The sequence below is a fragment of the Brachypodium distachyon genome, chromosome 4, assembly GCF_000005505.3.
Source record: "Brachypodium distachyon strain Bd21 chromosome 4, Brachypodium_distachyon_v3.0, whole genome shotgun sequence".
Lineage (NCBI taxonomy): Eukaryota > Viridiplantae > Streptophyta > Magnoliopsida > Poales > Poaceae > Brachypodium > Brachypodium distachyon.
The window spans coordinates 9,721,286-9,739,354 of NC_016134.3; the positions used below are offsets into that span (position 1 = coordinate 9,721,286).

At 46.7% G+C, this 18,069-nt stretch overlaps 2 protein-coding genes across 2 annotated transcripts; both read right to left on the reverse strand.

Annotated features, from left to right (window-relative positions):
- Positions 1–3,077: 3,077 nt before the first annotated feature.
- LOC112268629 lies at positions 3,078–4,504 on the reverse strand. The gene is made up of 4 exons (XM_024454524.1): positions 4,484–4,504; positions 3,770–4,054; positions 3,484–3,679; positions 3,078–3,228 (listed from the first exon to the last, which is right to left on the reverse strand). Exons 1-4 carry the CDS (start codon positions 4,502–4,504, stop codon positions 3,149–3,151), a joined length of 582 nt encoding a protein of 193 aa, XP_024310292.1. The 3' UTR covers positions 3,078–3,148.
- A 10,106-nt stretch (positions 4,505–14,610) lies between these two features.
- On the reverse strand, positions 14,611–17,967 carry LOC112272287. Its single transcript, XM_024462675.1, has 3 exons — positions 16,933–17,967; positions 15,983–16,082; positions 14,611–14,940 (listed from the first exon to the last, which is right to left on the reverse strand). Exons 1-2 carry the CDS (start codon positions 17,444–17,446, stop codon positions 16,030–16,032), a joined length of 567 nt encoding a protein of 188 aa, XP_024318443.1. The 5' UTR covers positions 17,447–17,967; the 3' UTR covers positions 14,611–14,940; positions 15,983–16,029.
- Positions 17,968–18,069: the final 102 nt, after the last annotated feature.

Here is an 18,069-nt window from a genome sequence, read left to right on the forward strand (position 1 = left end):
GAGTTGTCGGATCTTTGGAGCCCTACTAGGACAATGAAACCGATGTGTTCCTCCTGACAATGGTTCTCCATTCTTCATTTTTCTTCCGGGATAGCAGTGCAGATCCTTGTGTCGTGTGCCTCACTGGCTCACTCGGCTCATCGCAAAGCCTTCTGTCTTTTCCTGTGTAAAGTTAGTCTTATGACCGTGATAGCATCCGGTGATTTATGAATGAATCACCGTGACCAAGCAATAGAGCCTTGTGAACCACCCGATCGTTTGCCTTAATTCAAGGTTGTACTAGCTGACCGACTAAGTTTGTTAGCGATGTTTGTGTCAGTTCATGCTGGTATGTAGCAATCGCCGTGCAGTCAGCGCCGTGCAGTCTGCTCAGATAAAAATATGTAGGAATATGTATATCGCATGCAACAAAATCTTACAACATCTGACAAATGTCCAATTTCCACCTGCATGATATCTGTACAGCAAATACTCTGGTGCAAAATAATATTGCATGACACTCTGGTGCAAATTAGGTTGCCAGAAGCCCCAACATAATTTTTTTACGTCTCATGCAACAAAAACTACACGGTTGCAGACGTTGGTTGCAAATTATGCTGCAGGCTCCCCCCAACTTAATTTTCTTAGGTTGCATGCAGAGAAAAAGCGCTCTGTGCCAATTTTAACGTCTGATGCCCCAAACGTAACTTTGTTACGTCGCATGCAGACTGGGAGGAAGCACGCTCGGCTGGGTCAGGCACGGGGTGCAGAATAATATATATATAATATGTAGTCATCATTACCCCATATCTTTATAGGTCCTTTATCTTAGCATGATCTCTGTGAAAGGAACATGTTGAGGTAGGTCGAATCGCTCGTTATAGCCGCCAAAGACATGATATTTCCCTTCTCGCCAGATCCCAATTCATGAAGGGAGGCGAATGCATGTCTGAAGTTAATGTCAATGCATACCACGACCAGTTTAAATGAGGTAAGCACCGTGGAGGCGTGGACATGGCCAACATCATTTAGTATCATCCTCGTTGCCTCGTCCATCGGAAGAGAAAAAGGAACCTGCTGGCATTCGTGGCCGGTGAGGCACTTGTGTTGACCAGTCGAGGAGCAAGGCAAGCCCGTGACACCAGCCGAAAATATCAGCTATTCATGTCGAGGTTTTTTGGGCCAAGGTAGTGCCCTGTGGGGATGCACTCGAGCGCATCCAGTGCTATAGCGGTAGAAATGGATAGTATGTAGTACCCAGCTTGGTTCAGAAGCCGCCGAGCAGGGGTTTTCGAAGATGGATTCGGAATTGGCAAAGACAACTGGGAGGGACGACGACTGCAGTTGCAGGCTGAGGAGGATCTCCATTAGAAGGTCCACAACATCCAGCGGGAGCACCGCCGCCTCCGACAGAACCAGCAAGGCGGGCCAGCAGCAGATCATCAGAACTACGATTTGATATAAGTGAACCCCACCCCTGCTTCGAGTCACTCTCCAATAGTCACTTGGAACCTTAATTTGAGGGTATTACGGTCTTTCACCACACAAAACAACTCACGAAACACCTGTCGCCTCACTAACATGTCACCCACACACAACCCTGGCCAGAGCTAGCAATTTTGTGGCTAGGGACGAATCAAGGAGAAAGGAACGGGAATTAGGGAGGCGAGTATAGAACAACAATTGGGAACAGACCTTCTTTTTGTTTTGAGAATAAGATATGGATATATCATTGAATAAGCAACCGGGCCAAGTACTTACCCCTCCTGAGGCAATTTGTCAAATTGATGTTTCATCATAGAACCGACGAGGAAGAAGACCAACAATATGTAAGTACTAGCTGTGAGAACCACATGTTGCATGGAGTAGGATACGACAGCCACACCAGGAGAGGGATGGAGCTCATAACCCTTATTACATACGCCGGCAAAAGAAGGTCTTAAAACTCAAGAGCCAGCTGTTGATTCGTGTTTCTTCCCGTCTTCCGATGCCAAATTGGCTGCAAGAGATCGATGAGATGAATCGGAAAACTCCTCTGTCGGTGCCTTAGGTTTGCTCTCCCCCATGTTTTTTTTAGAGAAGTTTTGGTCCACTATCGGATGTTGTTACATAGTAAAGTACACGTGTGTTGCAACAGAACAACAAAACTATATACATAGGCTGATCAAAGACTTCCAATTATGGCATGGGGAACGATGATATTTTCCTTTTGTTTTGTAATCACTAACAACAATCAACTCCGCCACATGTCTCTCTGTCACCACCAACAACACAATCTATTGTCGTTGTACCAGACACATTCTCTTCTCTGTTCCACCTCAACTTGATCTCCTAGGCTCCAATCATTGCCTTGCCTTCTTCTCAAGAAATATACGTCGTTGTTTTCAACAATGTTGAATTAGACATCAACTCCTTAGCGAGGTCAGGTCGGCATCCACCTCAACGTCGAGACAGACACATTCTCTTCTTTGTTCCAGCTCAACTCGCTCGACGACGCGGATGTCGTCGATGTCGCCGCGGCCGGTGAGCCGAGTCCTCGAAGGAGAGGTCAGGTCGGCAGCCTCCATCTTCTTAGTAAGCTTCGTGGCCTTCGCAGCGTCGTCTTCCGATGTAACTTAAACCAGAAACCGTTAGAATACCAAATATTGAAGCAGCTAGTCGCCACTCTTTCCTGGAGCAGCTGCCTCCTGCAGCAACTCCCAGCTTTCTCTCTCACACACACACGTTCAGTTGATATGGGAAAGAAGAAAGGTAGACAGAGATTTGGGGACGTATTGCCTCACGCAGCAACGTCCTTTTCTCTTTTCTATTCTATATTTCTGTTACTCAAAACAACCAAGATTACATGCCTTAAATAACCATGCACACACTAGAAGGAAACTAACTAATTCTACAGGGTCTCATGCCCCTAATTAACCAAGCCCATGTCTCGTGTAATCTCTTCATGTCGGCAGACTTGGCCAACATAATGACCGGCCAGTAATTAAGTAAATAAACCTGCGTGCAGCCTGTTTGGTGATTGTTTCCAGCGGTCAGCACCCATGCATGGCATCTGTCCACGATGCCGACTTGCCAGATCACCAGGCCAGACTAGATCAAGCCCTCGCGCTCCACCTCTTCACGTACTCGTCCACTTCACACGGCTATGCCGCTTCACACAGCACCAGCATCACTCCTTACTTCTGCAATGCGCAGAGCTTGGCATCTCACCTCCCTGAGCACTCAACTGGCCTACATATCCTAGAACACCTAAACTACATGCAGGATGAGTAAACAACGATGCAGATAGTGCATATGAGAAGCAAGATTAAGTCTAGCACTACAGTGGAAATAGCACAATAGGTAAACAAAATTGAGACGAAGCTAAATATAGTACTACATATATACATAGACATAAAAAAGAGAAGTGGGATGCACAATGTCATAAACTGAACCAACAGCAACTGAATTTACAAACGCAATAAGCTAGCACATGTTTCTAACCTTATTTCTCAACTGAGTTACCTTCTTCGTTGCCCCGTCCGTGTACCCCCAGCGGAAGAGGAAAAGGAAACTGCCTCTGGTGGCCCTTGAGGGATCCCAGACGACCACTTGCACACACCGGCGATCGAGTCGAAGAAGAGGTCGAGGCTGTGATGGCAGCCGAAGGAATGATAGCTAAACCTGTAGAGGTTCTTCGGCCCGGAGAAGAGAATAATAGCTGTGAAAGCATAAGCAACAAATATTTCTCAATAAGTTACGATCTTCGTTCCCCGGTTGGTGCACCCCAGCGGAAGAGGAAAAAAGGAACCTGGCGCTGGTGGCCAGTCGAGGAAGAGACCGTGATGGCAGCCGAAGAAATCCTATACCCGTCGAGGTTCTTCAGCCCGGAGAAACACGCGGTGTGTCCGTCCAAGAAGAAGCAGAGGGGCGGGGGCTTTGGATGGTGCGCGCGCACGGAATCGGCGGATGAAGCCAGCGTCGAGGACCACGCGGCGCCAGCGCTTGCGGGCGGGGGCGCGCCAGAGGAAGAGGATCCAGGAGGAGGTTTCCGCCACGGTGAGGCTGGGGGAAAGGGCGGCGGCGGCGGCGGATCCTAGGAGCTAGGGTAGGGTTTGAATCGAGGGTGTCTATTTCTTTTTCTTATATACTCGAGGTATACCTTAATTCGAGGGTAGTATGGTTTTTTCCTCTCACTGATATGTCATCCACATAACCCAACGCCAGGTATTTTGCACAATGATAATCAACAGGGAAATGGAGAGGAGAAATCCGAACGAACTCCTCAGAGCAAGTCCAGCAGAGCCTCCAAACAGGACCCTATGCTGATTTGGGGACTTGAAGCCAAAAATCTTAGTCCCGCAGGAGTTCTAAACAGACCCCAAAATTTTGGGAGGCCCCCAAATTAGCCCCGAGCCCTCGTCACCACGCACCAAATAGGGGCTCCCTACCTCCGAGATTCCTTTCTTCTTCCCCCGCGCGGCTGCTTCCTCTGTGTCTTGGTTCGTCGGCTGCCTGGATCCACCTCATCTTTCTCCGTGCACATCGCCGGCCACCAGGGACCCGCCTCCTCCTTCTCCAGCGTCGGGCCGCCAAGGATCCACCTCCTCCTCGCCGGGCCTCCCCCGCGGCGGGCCGCCTCCCGCACCTCAGCCGCCGGCCTCCTCCTTCGTGTTGGGCAGCCTTCGGCATCGCACCCGCATCAGGCCGCCTCCCGCATCACGGCCGCCGGTCTCCTTCTTCTCCACCGACGGTCGCTACCGTCTCCTCCCCCGCGCGAGGAAGTGCGCCGGCGGTCGGCTTCCTCCTGGAGCTCGCCTCCTCCCGTGGCACGAGGACAGCGGTCGGCCTCCTCCGTCGCCTCCACCCATCGGCCTCCGCCCCGCCATGGCCGCCGGCACAGCAGCCTCCCCCTCTCCTATTTCTTCTTCTTTTTTGGTCAAATTAGATATGGAAGTGGTGAATTTTGATTGTGTGTGATGAAATTGAATGAAAATATGTGAAATTTGATGCTGGTTTGTGAGTTTGGATGAAGAAATTTGAAAAAAGATGAATTAGGGGCTGAAAATTAGGGGCCATTGCTGGAGATTGGAGCAATTTTTGGGTCCCTACTTGTTGGGGCTGGCCCCTAAATGTATTTAAGGGCCCTGTTTAGGTGCTACCGCTGGACATGCTCTTGGTCCTGTTTGTACTAGAGTTTTTAGTATGTTTTCTACGATATTATCCATTCCAAATTGAAATACACTACAAATCCCAAATGGTTGTTTGGTAGGAAAAATTTGGAGGGGATTATCCCTAATTTCCCTAACAAAACACTTCGTTTTTATACCAAATTAAAACACTTATCAAAGGCGTCGTATCGTGTGAATCCACACAGGCTGGTGTATCCCTGCATCGAACGCGTTCCAGCCGTTCGATCTACATCCAATGCGTCCAATCTAAAGGATGGAAAATTTGCAAAAACCTGCCCGCAGCCTCAATTAATCAGGTCTCTATTTTTGCCAGAAACCCCCCAGGCAACACATGCTTCTCTCCCACAGTCCCTCAACATCCGTTTAGTGCTGGCCGTCGTGCACTTAGATCGATCAGCATGACGATCAACACGATTGCCGGTGGCAAACTTGCTTGTATAGCGGCCGAGGGAACCGGCTTGACCTCCTCCCCTCCGAGATCACGATGCAGCAATGTTGAGACTCATGGTCTTTTCCCTGATCTGTTTCTCCATAGCTCTGTTGCCCCTGGTCCGTTTCTCCAAAGCCGTCCTAGTGCAGAACATGGCTTCACAGATCCACCTCTCTAATTTTACCGGCCCCTAAAATTAGGGTTTCCTATCCTCTCTGGCGACTCGCCGGGAGTTCCCGATCTACACCCATACACATCGGAATCCTTGTCCGATCTTGACTCAAATCTCTCGTTCTACGAGATATACCTGATCTCTGGGTCCTGGGCGTTCCTCTGTGCGCTCATCGGAATGAGGATGTCGACGGAGAACTCATCCTCGTCTCAGGCGAAAGGAAAGGTAGCAGCGAGCCTGGGATCGGCTCAAAAAGAGGCGGCGGGGATTAGTCAGGCGTCCGGAAGTCAGGATCCGGGGGAAAAAAGAAGGTTCCACTTGAGGAACTTCTCACGAGCCATAATTTGCTTGCGGATGAGGAAGAAGATATAGTTCTAGAGGAAGATCCGGTGGAGTTGGCAGCGAACACAAGGTGGATGGCTCTGGTGACTGTTTTCACATCTAAGACGTTCTCTCATGGAGCACTTTTCGGCGACATGCGATCTGCATGGAATCTGGCGAAGGATGTGGAGTTTCGCCCCATTAATGACAACTTGTTTTCGGCACAATTCTTTTGCCTGGCTGATTGGGAGCGGGTGATGACAGGGGGTCCGTGGATTTTTCAGAACTGCCCAGTGCTGATGGCGGAGTACGATGGCTGGGCGGACGTGGATGACGTGGAACTTTTTTGGTTTCCAGCCTGGGTCCATGTCCTTGATCTGAAGGAAAAGATGCGTACTGGGAATATTGCAAAACAACTCTCCAAGAGGGCAGGCGAGTTTGTGGCACTGGATGAACAATCTGTGAAGGGTGCAGGAGGAGGTGTGCGGGTGCGTGTTTTGATTGACGTCCGTAAGCCGCTCTCGCGTGCGGCGACAATCACATTGGAGAGGAAGAAGCGCTATTTTTGCTTTCAATATGAGAAGATGCCACATTATTGTGGCATTTGCGGGCATGTGGGACATGTCTCGAAGGAGTGTGGTGATGGTGTGTGGCCGGAGGAAGCGATTATCTATCGGCCGGATCTCATTGTTCCAGCCTTCCGATGGGACCTGCCATATTTCTCGGCTGGCCGGGGTAGAGGCGGAGGAAGGGGACGAGGGCACAAAAGAGGTGTTTGGGAGGATGTGTGGAGGGAGCCAACTTGGTCAGGTGGCGACCAAGATAATGATGATGATGTGAAGAGTACCGTGTCGGGCCCGGCAAAGAAGACTAATCCGAAGGGACAAGGAGTAAACCTTTCGTCTAAAAGAAGATTGCCAGTTGACGGGCTCCAGGGGAACAAGACCCTTCTGATCATGGATGGGAGTGTGGTCCCGGTGGAAGATCCAGAGTTGGGCGATGAGAAAAAGGAAGATGCAGGTGCTAGCTCTTCGCAGGATTCAAAGAGAAGGAGAGGTGCAAATTTAGAAGTGATGGACCATGACTTGGCAAAATCGGCGGGCTCTGAGGAGCGCCGCCGGGCCTAATGTATTGCTTGAGCTGGAACTGCCGGGGTTTGGGCCAATCCCGGACAATTCGTGAGTTGGTCTGCCTTGTGCAGACCCATAAGCCCAGGCTTTTGTTCCTGTCAGAAACTAGACAGGAATGCGAGTACGTCCGTAAATTGAAGTGGCGTTTTGGTATGAAGAATTGTTTTACGGTGAAGGGGGAAGGAAAGGGCGGTGGTCTTGTGCTCTTTTGGGAAGAAGGCATGAAGGTGGAGCTCTTGTCCTTTGGGAAGCATCATATTGATGTCCATATTTGGGATGTGAGGATGGGGGTTTGGTGGCGTGGAACCTTTGTTTATGGCGAGCCGAAGACGAAAGACAGGCACCTCATGTGGACCTTAATCGATAGAATTAAAGGGAACTCGGGAGCCCCATGGTTAATGATCGGTGATTTTAATGAAGCTATGTGGCAGGGGGAGCACTTCTCCCGGTCTCGTCGATGCGAAAGGCAAATGATGGATTTTCGTGAAGTTCTCTCTCACTGTGATCTTCATGATATTGGTTTTGTAGGACTCCCGTGGACATACGACAATAAACAGTCAGGCGCTAGTAATGTTAAAGTGAGGCTGGATCGCGCGGTGGCCTCCCCTTCTTGGTCGGATGCGTTCCCTGATGCGAGACTTCGGCACCTCGTGTCCTCGCGCTCGGATCATAGTCCGATTCTTCTCCAACTCCACTTGGAGAAATCACGACGCCCGGAAAAGAAAATTAAGCGCTATGAAGTCATGTGGGAAAGGGAGGAAGGTTTTGATGAAGAAATAAAGAATTCTTGGGCAGCATACAGCTCCTGTCCGTAACCTTGGTGATGTTGGTGGAAAATTGGGCACTATGCTGACGTCTCTGCATGCTTGGGGACAAGCTCACGTGGGCAACATCACGTCTGAACTTGCTGTTAGACGTGCCCGCTTGGAATCGATTAAGGGTGATAATTCTCCCACTGCTCGTGCGGAAGAAAGGTGTTTAAGCAGGGAGATGGATGAGCTTTCATATAAAGAATAATTGATGTGGCTTCAAAGATCTCGCATTGCATGGCTGCGAGAGGGCGATAGAAATACGCGCTTCTTCCACCAGCGTGCGGCTTGGCGCTCAAAGAAGAACAGAATTTCCTGCCTCAAAGAGGGTGACCGCTGGCTCGAGGAGCCTGAGGAGTTGAGCTCGCATACACAGGAATATTTTAGTGGGCTCTTCCGGAAGGACCCTACCGTTGATCTGGCCCCTCTCTTACCTCTGGTGGGACATGTGATTACAGAGGAGATGAATAGAGGCCTTTGCACAGATTTTTCTGACAAAGAAATTAGTGATGCTCTTTTCCAAATCGGTCCCCTTAAAGCACCCGGCCAGGATGGTTTTCCGGCAAAGATTTTTTCAGAGAAATTGGGAGGTCCTTCGGGATGATATAATAAAAGCGGTGAAGCAATTCTTTATTGATGGAGTTATGGCTGAAGGAGTTAATGATACAGTTATTGTTCTCATCCCAAAGAAAAATGATCCAGAAACGATAAAAGACTTTAGGCCAATCAGTCTTTGCAATGTGATCTACAAAATAGTATCTAAATGTCTTGTTAATAGACTCAGGCCGCTCCTGGATGGTATCATTTGCTCCACTCAAAGTGCATTCATACCCGGCAGATTAATCACTGATAATGCTTTGATTGCCTTTGAGTGTGTGCAAGCTCTGCAGAAGAACGACAATGGTAATGTTGATTTTTGTGCTTATAAATTGGACCTGGCGAAGGCATATGACCGGGTTGACTGGAGTACTTTGGAAGAAACTATGATCCGGCTGGGCTTCAATCTTCGGTGGGTGCGGTGGATCATGACTTGTGTGTCCACTGTACGCTACTCTATCCGATTTAATGGAGAGCTCCTCCCGTCTTTCTCTCCTTCGCGAGGTCTTCGACAAGGTGACCCATTGTCGCCATATCTATTTCTTTTTATATCTGATGGGCTATCTCTTTTGTTGAAGAATGAAATTGCAGCGGGCAACCTTGATGAGTTGGTCATCTGTCGCCAGGCGCCTGGAGTGTCTCGTCTCCTTTTTGCCGATGACAGTTTACTCTTTTTTTGTGCTAATGCCAATCAAGCGACGGTGATTAAAGATGTGCCTGGCAAATTTGAGGGTGGCACGGGGCAGCTGCTAAGCCGCGGGAAGTGCTCCATCATGTTTGGCAAAACTGTCCAGGCGGCTGATCAGGAGGCAGTCTCTACGCTGCTGGAGGTGGACCGGATAGCCTTTGAGGAACGCTACCTTGGTCTGCCGGTCCCGGAAGGCCGGATGAAGGATGATCGCTTCCAGAACATCAAGGATAAATGCGCTAAACGTCTCTCGGACTGGTCAGAAAAATATCTCTCTGCCGGTGGGAAGGAAGTGCTTATAAAATCAGTCATGCAAGCACTGCCTACGTATGCAATGGGAATTTCAAATTTTCGGCTGGCCTTTGCAAGGATCTTATGCAAATGATTCGGAATTTTTGGTGGGGAGATGAAGAAAATGTACGGAAAGTTCATTGGATCTCTTGGGACAAATTGATGCTGCCCAAGAATCATGGAGGGATGGGTTTCCGTGATCTTAGAGCCTTTAACCAGGCCCTGTTGGCAAGACAAGCCTGGCGTTTAATTCAGTTTCCGGAGACACTTTGTGCCAGGCTTTTGAAGGCGAGGTACTTCCCCCAAGGCTCCCTGCATGATACCGTTTTCTCAGCTGGGGGTTCGCCGGCCTGGCGGGGCGTGGTTCATGGCCTTGATTTGTTGAAGAAGGAGCTCATCTGGCGCGTTTGTTCGGGTCGGAACATTCGCATTTGGCGTGATAACTGGATCCCACGGGATGGCGCTCTTAAAATTTCTGGCGCCCGTGTGTTTTCCAGGGAACGTCGTGTGAGTGACCTTATGATTCCTGGTGAGAAGGCTTGGGATGAGGATACTATTAACCGGATCTTATGGCTCATGATGCGACTGAAATCCTGAATATAAAGATCCCTGTCAACGAGGAGGAGGATTTTCTTGTTTGGCACTTTGACAAGTTTGGCTTGTTTACTGTGAAAAGTGCCTATGCTTTAGCTGTTTGTGACAGCGTCTCGCCGGCCCAGGCTGCTTCTGGCAGCTCTGCTCCTGCGGTTGGATCAAAAATCTGGGAGTTTATTTGGAAAGCAAAGGTGCCGGAGAAAATTAAGATTTTTGGTTGGCGTTTGGCGCGGGAGGCGCTGGGTACCGAGCGCAACCGTTGGCGCAGAACCCTGGCCGCTCTTCCTACATGCCCGATCTGTGGTATGGGTGAGGAGACGGGGTTCCATGCTGTTGTTCAGTGCACAAAGGCACGAGCTCTTCGGGACGCGGTGAGACAGGTCTGGGATCTTCCGCCGGACGCAGATCTCAGGTATACTGGTCCACAATGGCTTCAAATTTTGTTCAGCTCTGTTGATGATTCCACTCGGACGCGGCTGCTGTTGCTATTCTGGCGGTGTTGGCACTTGCGGAACGATATTATACATGCCAAGGGCGATGCCTCAATTTCCCAGTCTGCGAGTTTCATCGTTGCTTATGCTGAATCACTGTTCATCATCCGACAAGACGAAAAAGGAAAAGCACACGCTCTGGCTGGTCTTTCTTCTCCCCGGCCTGTTGTGCAAAGACCCGCCTGGGCCCCTCCTCCTGTAGGTTGGGCAAAGCTGAATACTGCTGTTAGTTTTGATCCTCAAACAGGGAATTCCTTCGTTGGCTGCATCGCCCGTAACTGTAACGGAGAGGTTCTCCTGTCTGCCTGGGATCGCTTGGCCAGATACTCAAGTGCAACCGAAGCTGAAGCTGAAGCTTTCCTGTTTTCTTGCACTCTCTGCCAAGATCGTTGTGGCATGCCAACGATTGTAGAAGCTAATCTACTATGCATCTTTCAAGGGCTGGACAGTGATCGCTGGGACAAGGCAAGGCATGGGCATCTTCTCCCCTCGACCCGTGGCGTTTTGCGTCGGATGATTGATTTTCGTCTTTGTTTCGTGAATAAGGGGTGTAATAGAGTAGCTCTTTCTCTAGCTTCTTTAGCTTCAAGAGGTGTAAACGCTGTGACTTTGCAGCTGGAGTCGCCTCCGTCTATAGCCGAGCTTCTCGCTCTAGATTGTAAGAACATTATTCCAATCTAATAAAACACCCCTATTCTCCGGGAAAAAAAAAGAACATGGCTTCACTTGCACACATGCAAATTCAGGTAACAAATAACAGAAACGGATTCAATCTTAGTATATGTCGTACATATATGTGTGCTTCTTGTATAACTTATTTTAATCAGGGAACTGCATGTGCATATGCTGTACATACCTGCATGCTTCTCTTCTAATTGTCGTAATCATGTGTTGGATGTGCAGCAAGGAAATCAGTCCATAGTTTGCAATCTCAGATGACCGAGGGAGGATTTTGTACACCCATAAAGAAAGCAAGCATTCCACAGTTTGTAAGTTTGATAAGAATAAGATTTTAATGGCCATGTTGCTATTCAGTTTTATGAGTTATGCATAATATATAGGACGCCAATATATAGTGCTTACTGTGATTAATTCTTTATGTTTCAGTGTTCATCATTTACACCAAAATGTGATGAGAAATTGAAACCAAAAGTTGGGATGGAATCCAAAGGACTCGAGGCCGTGGAGGAGTTCTATAAGTCATATGCACATCATGTGGGTTTTGGAGTTCGAATCGGACAACAAAAGAAGTTGAAGAATGAGGTCGTTCGAACTAAGCACTTCATGTGCAATAGGGAAGGATACCAATCTGAGAAGGCTTCATGTGCAAGAGGAGTTGATTGCAGACAACTCGAGCATCCATAGGACCCCGAAATTATTGACACCATGGACAATGGAGAAGCAAGGTAGAGAAGCTTTCACATATGAGGTGTTTGAGAAATTCCAAGAACAGGTTGTTGCTGCTAGAGACCACTGTTGCGTCCAAGACATTGCAAAAGATGAAGCGATAAAAATTGTTACCGTGAGAGGTGGATCCCGTAAAATTAGAGAGGTTTGTATTGACACGAGAACCATGGCAGCAAACTGTTCGTGTAAGTTATTTGAGTCACATGGAATTCCATGCCGCCATATTATCCAGGTGATGAGGGTTGAAAATCAAAATGTATTTCCAGCCCAATACCTTATGAAAAGATGGGAGAAAAGGTGCAAAAGGTGTTAAAGAATTTATGCCAAAATCAATGTTTTTGTTTTCTTCTAAATCATTTGGTTAACATCAGTTTTGTTTATTTCTAGGGAGAGTGTTTATGATGAAAAAGGAAATTTATTAGAAGAGATAGCTATCGACTCTTTGGATGCGACTATGAGGAAGAAGATTTCGATTATACGCAACAAGCTCGAAGAACTACTTCAAAAAGCCAAACACTCGGATGGAAGTATGGATTTTTTGACAACAAGCATATTGAACATTGAGGAGCCTTTGGATCAAATGGTTCCTGGTGAAGCCGTAAAGCGCACTAGGCGAGAGGAATATGAGGCTTTTATTGGTTGCAACATTCCTACTGAAGTTGACATACACCCACCAACGGACGTTCGTACAGTGGGCAGATGCAAAAGAATAAAGAGGGCAAAGGAAATGCAGGCAGAGGATCAGAAAAAGAAGAACAACGAAGCGAAAACAAGGGTGGAACGCATGTGCAAGACGTGCAACCAAATAGGGTTTCATGATAGTCGCAATTGTCCAAGCAAGAAAGGTCAACAAAAAGGCAGCCCAATTGTGCAAGACAAGCAACAGAATGGCGAATGATATACACCTTATGGCAGCTCATTGAGGAATTTAATTTTAGCTTCTAGTTGCTAGTACAATGTATCAGGTGCATAGGAGTAGAATATCAAATTTATAACTGGACAGATTTTCATTTATTTAACTATTTGTAATGGATCAGAACTTATATTTTTATCACATTTGTTTCAGTTTATTTTTTCTGATACTCAATGTGCTTACAATTGGCACTTGGGATAAATTTTGTACACCAAGGAGCAACATCTATAAACTGGCTAAAATGTATCAACTAGAAACTATTGTCAGTCTGTGAGCTTTTCATTGACTGAAATGCAGCAGCAAGTTCTACTTTCTTACTCTCTGAAAGAGATTCTAGGATGGAGTGTATTTTGCTGCAAGAGCACCTTGTTGTACTAAGATTACTGTGACTTCATTTTGATATAAAGTACAATGTAAATTTACATCACATCACAAGCTGCAGCTGAAGCTAGCACCTGGGAGAAATGTAGGTGTTATCAACTCTATCAACAGTAAGTTCATTCATCAGTCCTTTACCGCTGAGTTTCTAAAACAAAATTCTTTAGCACTGATTAGCATGTATGAGGTGCAAAAATTACAAGCACTGACTAGCATGTATCATAGGAGCACATCAATTTGAAACTGTAGTCTGCAACAAGCTGAAACTAACACAGAAGAAGAACAAGGCTGAAACAAAATTCCCATTCACCAACTGCTTGCAATTTCCATTCATCGATGAAATGTTATTTACAAGGGAAACTACATCTGGGTACTCACACAGAAGAAGAAGAATTGAAATCAACAAGACTATCCTATAAGACCTAGCTGTGTTAAACAAGAACAGAAAAAAAACAGGGATTGGGTTGTCGTCGCCGCCATAGCATGGGTGAGAGAGATCGCCGGCGTCGTCGGGGGACTCCACCTCCAGGATGTGGTCACCACTTTGCGTCGACTATGCGTCACGGTGATTGCTGTCGTAGGGCTTGGGATTTGGTCGCCACCAGCGCGAATCCTATGGCGAGCCGGCGGCATCTGTTGTCGTTTGGATGGGGTCTTCCGCCTCGGCATCCCCAGATCAATGCCTCAGGCGCACTGATTATCTCCGGTGATGGCCGCCGGCATGGGAATCGTCGGAGCTGTAGCAATCGTGGATGGAGGGATTGGGGGAGAATTGGAATCGTGGAGGGACTGAGGGAGAGAAGCACGTGTTGCCTGGGGGGTTTCTGGCAAAAATAAAGACCTGATTAATTGAGGCTGCGGGCAGGTTTTTGAAAAAAAATCATCCTTTAGATTGGACGCATTGGATGTAGATCGAACGGCTGGAACACGTTGGATGCAGGGATACACCGGCCTGTGTGGATTCACACGATACGACGCCCTTATCAAACTAGTGTTTTTTAGAAAAATATTTTTGGGTTTTGAGTGTTTTGGGTGAACACCCAAAATCCTCAAATATCAAAACATTAGTGACTAAAAAATACACTAACACCAAACAAGGCTTTAGTGGCTACGATTAGCTCTTCTCATTGCTCTTTCAACATATGTTTTGTTCCGCTGTCGAAAGTTCCGTTAATTTTGCAAGCCAATTAACTAGTTGGACCCTGAAGCATGCCATTTTATAATAAAAGTTACTGAACGTTGGCATTTGCATAAATAGCAAATGAAGCTAATGGAATTGTTTTAAATATCCCATGGAAGTATCGTACTAGGAATTCAAACTGCAGGCTCATAGAATCCAAAGACATAGCCATTATTAGTACAATCCGCCGGCCATAAGCAACACGAAATTACATCTCATTTTCCCTTCCCTCACTACTGAGAGCAAGCTAGCAATGTTTCAGTTCTTGGCAGGATCACTCCGAACTGTAGAATCACCAACCACAAAATGGAGAGGCTGCGAAGACTGCCTTGTTGTTGACGCAAATGCCACAAGCTCTAGTTACATTACAGAAAAACAGCTACAGGTACCTGCCAACGAAATGAACTTGACAATCAAAACCAATTTGCACTGCCCAAGCTGCAAAAGATCACAAGTTATAGATTCTGAGCTAAGTTCAGACAGCAACACACCGGTTCTACAGTGGAACTATTTGCTAACATGCGATTGCCATTTCCAGGAAAAAATAACAATTTAGGAGAGCTAAATGATATGTGTGTTATATAACATGTATGGAGCTACTACAACAGCTTCACCAATGAAATAGGCAACGTTTTTGCCTCTTCGAAAAAACATGTATCAAATTAGTTTTTACTTTCAAATCAAACAAAGGAGTAGCTATAGCAAACTGAAAGAAATCTCATCTTATACTGCAATAGTTGCACTGGATGACTGGTTCCAAGGCTGCAGATACAATCACCCTGTTCACTTAATAATTTATACAATGCAGAAATAAAATTTACATTTCCGTACTCTGATTTTTTGTTCCCCAAGACAAATCCCATGCTTCATTTGTGTGATGGATTCTCTCCTCTCCATGTTGCAAAAGGAAAAAATGATATGCGGAACATATACATAGGGGAAATGCGTGTGACCCATTTAGCATGAGTTGTTCAATTTGCAAGGAAGTTGAGTTACAAGATCATGCTTTTTAATGGTGGTTTATGAACAGATTGTAAGAATCAGAATCAGTAACTATATGGCTCTTTTATTTGTTATCTGTATTTCACTTCATGGATGATGGCACCACAAGAAATGAGGAGGATAATAGAAGAATTTAAAATAAATGACATGAACAAGCTAAGATAAATTGTGGAGTCTATCAACAAACGTAAAGAACAATTTAAAAATTATTGGTTGGGCGAACAATGGATCATGTACAATAAGAGATCCTAGTGGACTTAATATCTTTATTTGATTCCGTTAATATCTTTAATTCTATAAAGAAAATTAGCTGCCCCTTCTCCTACCGCCAAAGAAAATATTCTTGCAAATTACTAAATAACCGACATAACCAAACTAAAATAATTGTAGCATAAACAATAAACAGCAAAAAAGATGAATTTACATCACCTGTCAAGCCAACATAGCATACTGGCAGACCTAGCAGGACACTCATCTCATATATCATTAATCATACCAGCTCCACCATCTGCACCACCAATTCCCCTGCCTACAAGCAAAATAAGTCCAATATACCAATAAAATTTCTAAGGACGAATGAGCGGGCATAACATTTTTTAGCAGAAGAAACAAACTAGACAATCAATACCTGGCAAACCATTAAGCTCATGAACAAAATTTACAAAAACAATAAGGAAAATTAACTGGATATAGTCTAAAGAAAGAAGTAAATTTGAGTTCTGTTACTCCCGCAATGTAGACATCAAGTATTACCTGCAATAAAAAAAATTGTGTAGGGCTAGTAGACAAAGCTTTCATGCCTCTTGTGATCTATTTTAGAAATGTTTTTAAACTCTATCGAATCAAGTTGAATCATTAAATGACCGGATCCCGTAGATAGAAGAATCACATTATTGTTCTCATCATAACTCAGTATTTGTGCATGTATTTCCCCCACGCACTATCTCGAAGATTGGAGCTCACCCAGTTTAATGGTTTTCAAAGCGTCCATGTTACAACGGCTTAATGGTTAGGCTTTCTTTCCCATAGCTGGATGTTTTGTTCTGAAGCAATAGCGAGACCAATATGACCGCCCTCTGTCCGAAGGATTTGGAATTCAGAGGGTAAGCTGTGACAGTAGGTAAAATAGGCATTGGCAGGCTTGTCGATCACGACAAGACTCTGCATTTCTAAATCAAACTTCAGAATTCCTCCTTCACAAAGCAACTAGAAAAACGCATAGCCAACAACTATGCTTGGCCTGTTTAAATTGATCCGGAAGCCTCCACGGAGATAACATTGACCCACTCGCTGGATTCCGAGTTATAGATACAAGCAAAATGCAAGTCTGGAGGCATTGCCCACCACGGCTAGTTTGAACGGGCTATGGAGGCACGCACCGTGCACGTGGCCAACTTCATCGTCGGCGCACACGACCGTGGTGGCTTTTCGAACGACGTAGTCTGTGTACCCAAGCGGAAGAGGAAAAGAAACCCGACGCTCATGGCTGGTGACGGGGTCCCACAGGAGGACCACTTGTCGCGACCAGTCGAGGAAGAGGGAGAGGCCATGGCGGCATCCAAGCAACTTCGAGCCATCGTCGAAACCCCACGGCCCGAATAAGCGGGCGCCGTGAATGCGATTGGGCGGGTCCATCACGGGCACGAACGAGAGTGGGTAATTCCAGACACCTCGGAGGAAGAAACCGAGCAGCGGGGGTTTCCGATGGCAGGCACGGAAGCGGCGGAGGAAGGGGGCGTCGAGGACGACGCGGCGCCAGCGCTTGGAGACGGCGACGGCTCGCAGAATTGACGACGGCTGCGGGGGCAGGCAGAGGAGGATCTCCTGCAGCAAGTCCTCGTCGTTCAGCGGGGTTTGCACCTCCGGGGAGGAGGGGCGGCGGCGACGGACCATTTGGAGCTAGGGTTTGGTCTTGCTGGACTAGAGCTGAGCGCAAGTGGAAGGAAACACGCATTTGCAGAGCGCGGCTTGTAAAGGGGGCTTTGTCGAATTCGAGTCAAATTCAATGACAAAGATGTTTAGAACAGCATTGTAAAAGGAAATTAAAGAAAAGACATGGAAAAATCTAGATTTTTTTACGCATCCATAGGAGAGGCGTGAAGAGAGGATAGGAAAAGGAAATGATGAAGAAAATGGAAAGAGGAACGCTGACCTCTTTTGGCGAACGACAACCAACAATGGCAAGGTCAGTTAAATTTTTTTGGATGTTTCTGAATTTGAGTCAAATTTAAAGAAAAATAATTCAGTGCCAAAGATGTTTACACGTTGAATATGCAGTGACAAAGATGTTTAGAACAGCGTTGTCGGCACTTTGAAAATTCTCATGTCACACAAATGTGAGCAATTGTGAAGACTGAAGAGCTCGGGTTAGGACTGCTGGAGCACAGAACTTGATGGATTTCAGTTCTCGCGAGTGCTGTTGTCCCTGCTCTTTGTAGCTCTAAATCTCAAAATGGCAGACCACATCAGCTTGACAGAGAAGCCCAGAAGATAAGAGGTCATGATTGTGCCTAGCA

Excerpts from the sequence above, each read along its gene's own strand:
- LOC112268629 (XM_024454524.1), bottom strand. The coding sequence starts at position 4,504 with ATGTGCACGGAGAAAGATGAG. Across the intron at positions 3,680-3,769 it reads CGACTGGCCACCAGCGCCAG|CTATTATTCTCTTCTCCGGG; the intron begins GTTCCTTTTTTC and ends ATGCTTTCACAG. Across the intron at positions 3,229-3,483 it reads CGGACGGGGCAACGAAGAAG|GTGTTCTAGGATATGTAGGC; the intron begins GTAACTCAGTTG and ends CATGTAGTTTAG.
- LOC112272287 (XM_024462675.1), bottom strand. The coding sequence starts at position 17,446 with ATGGTCCGTCGCCGCCGCCCCTCCTCCCCGGAGGTGCAAACCCCGCTG. Across the intron at positions 16,083-16,932 it reads TGAAGTTGGCCACGTGCACG|GCAGGGGAATTGGTGGTGCA; the intron begins GTGCGTGCCTCC and ends TTTTGCTTGTAG.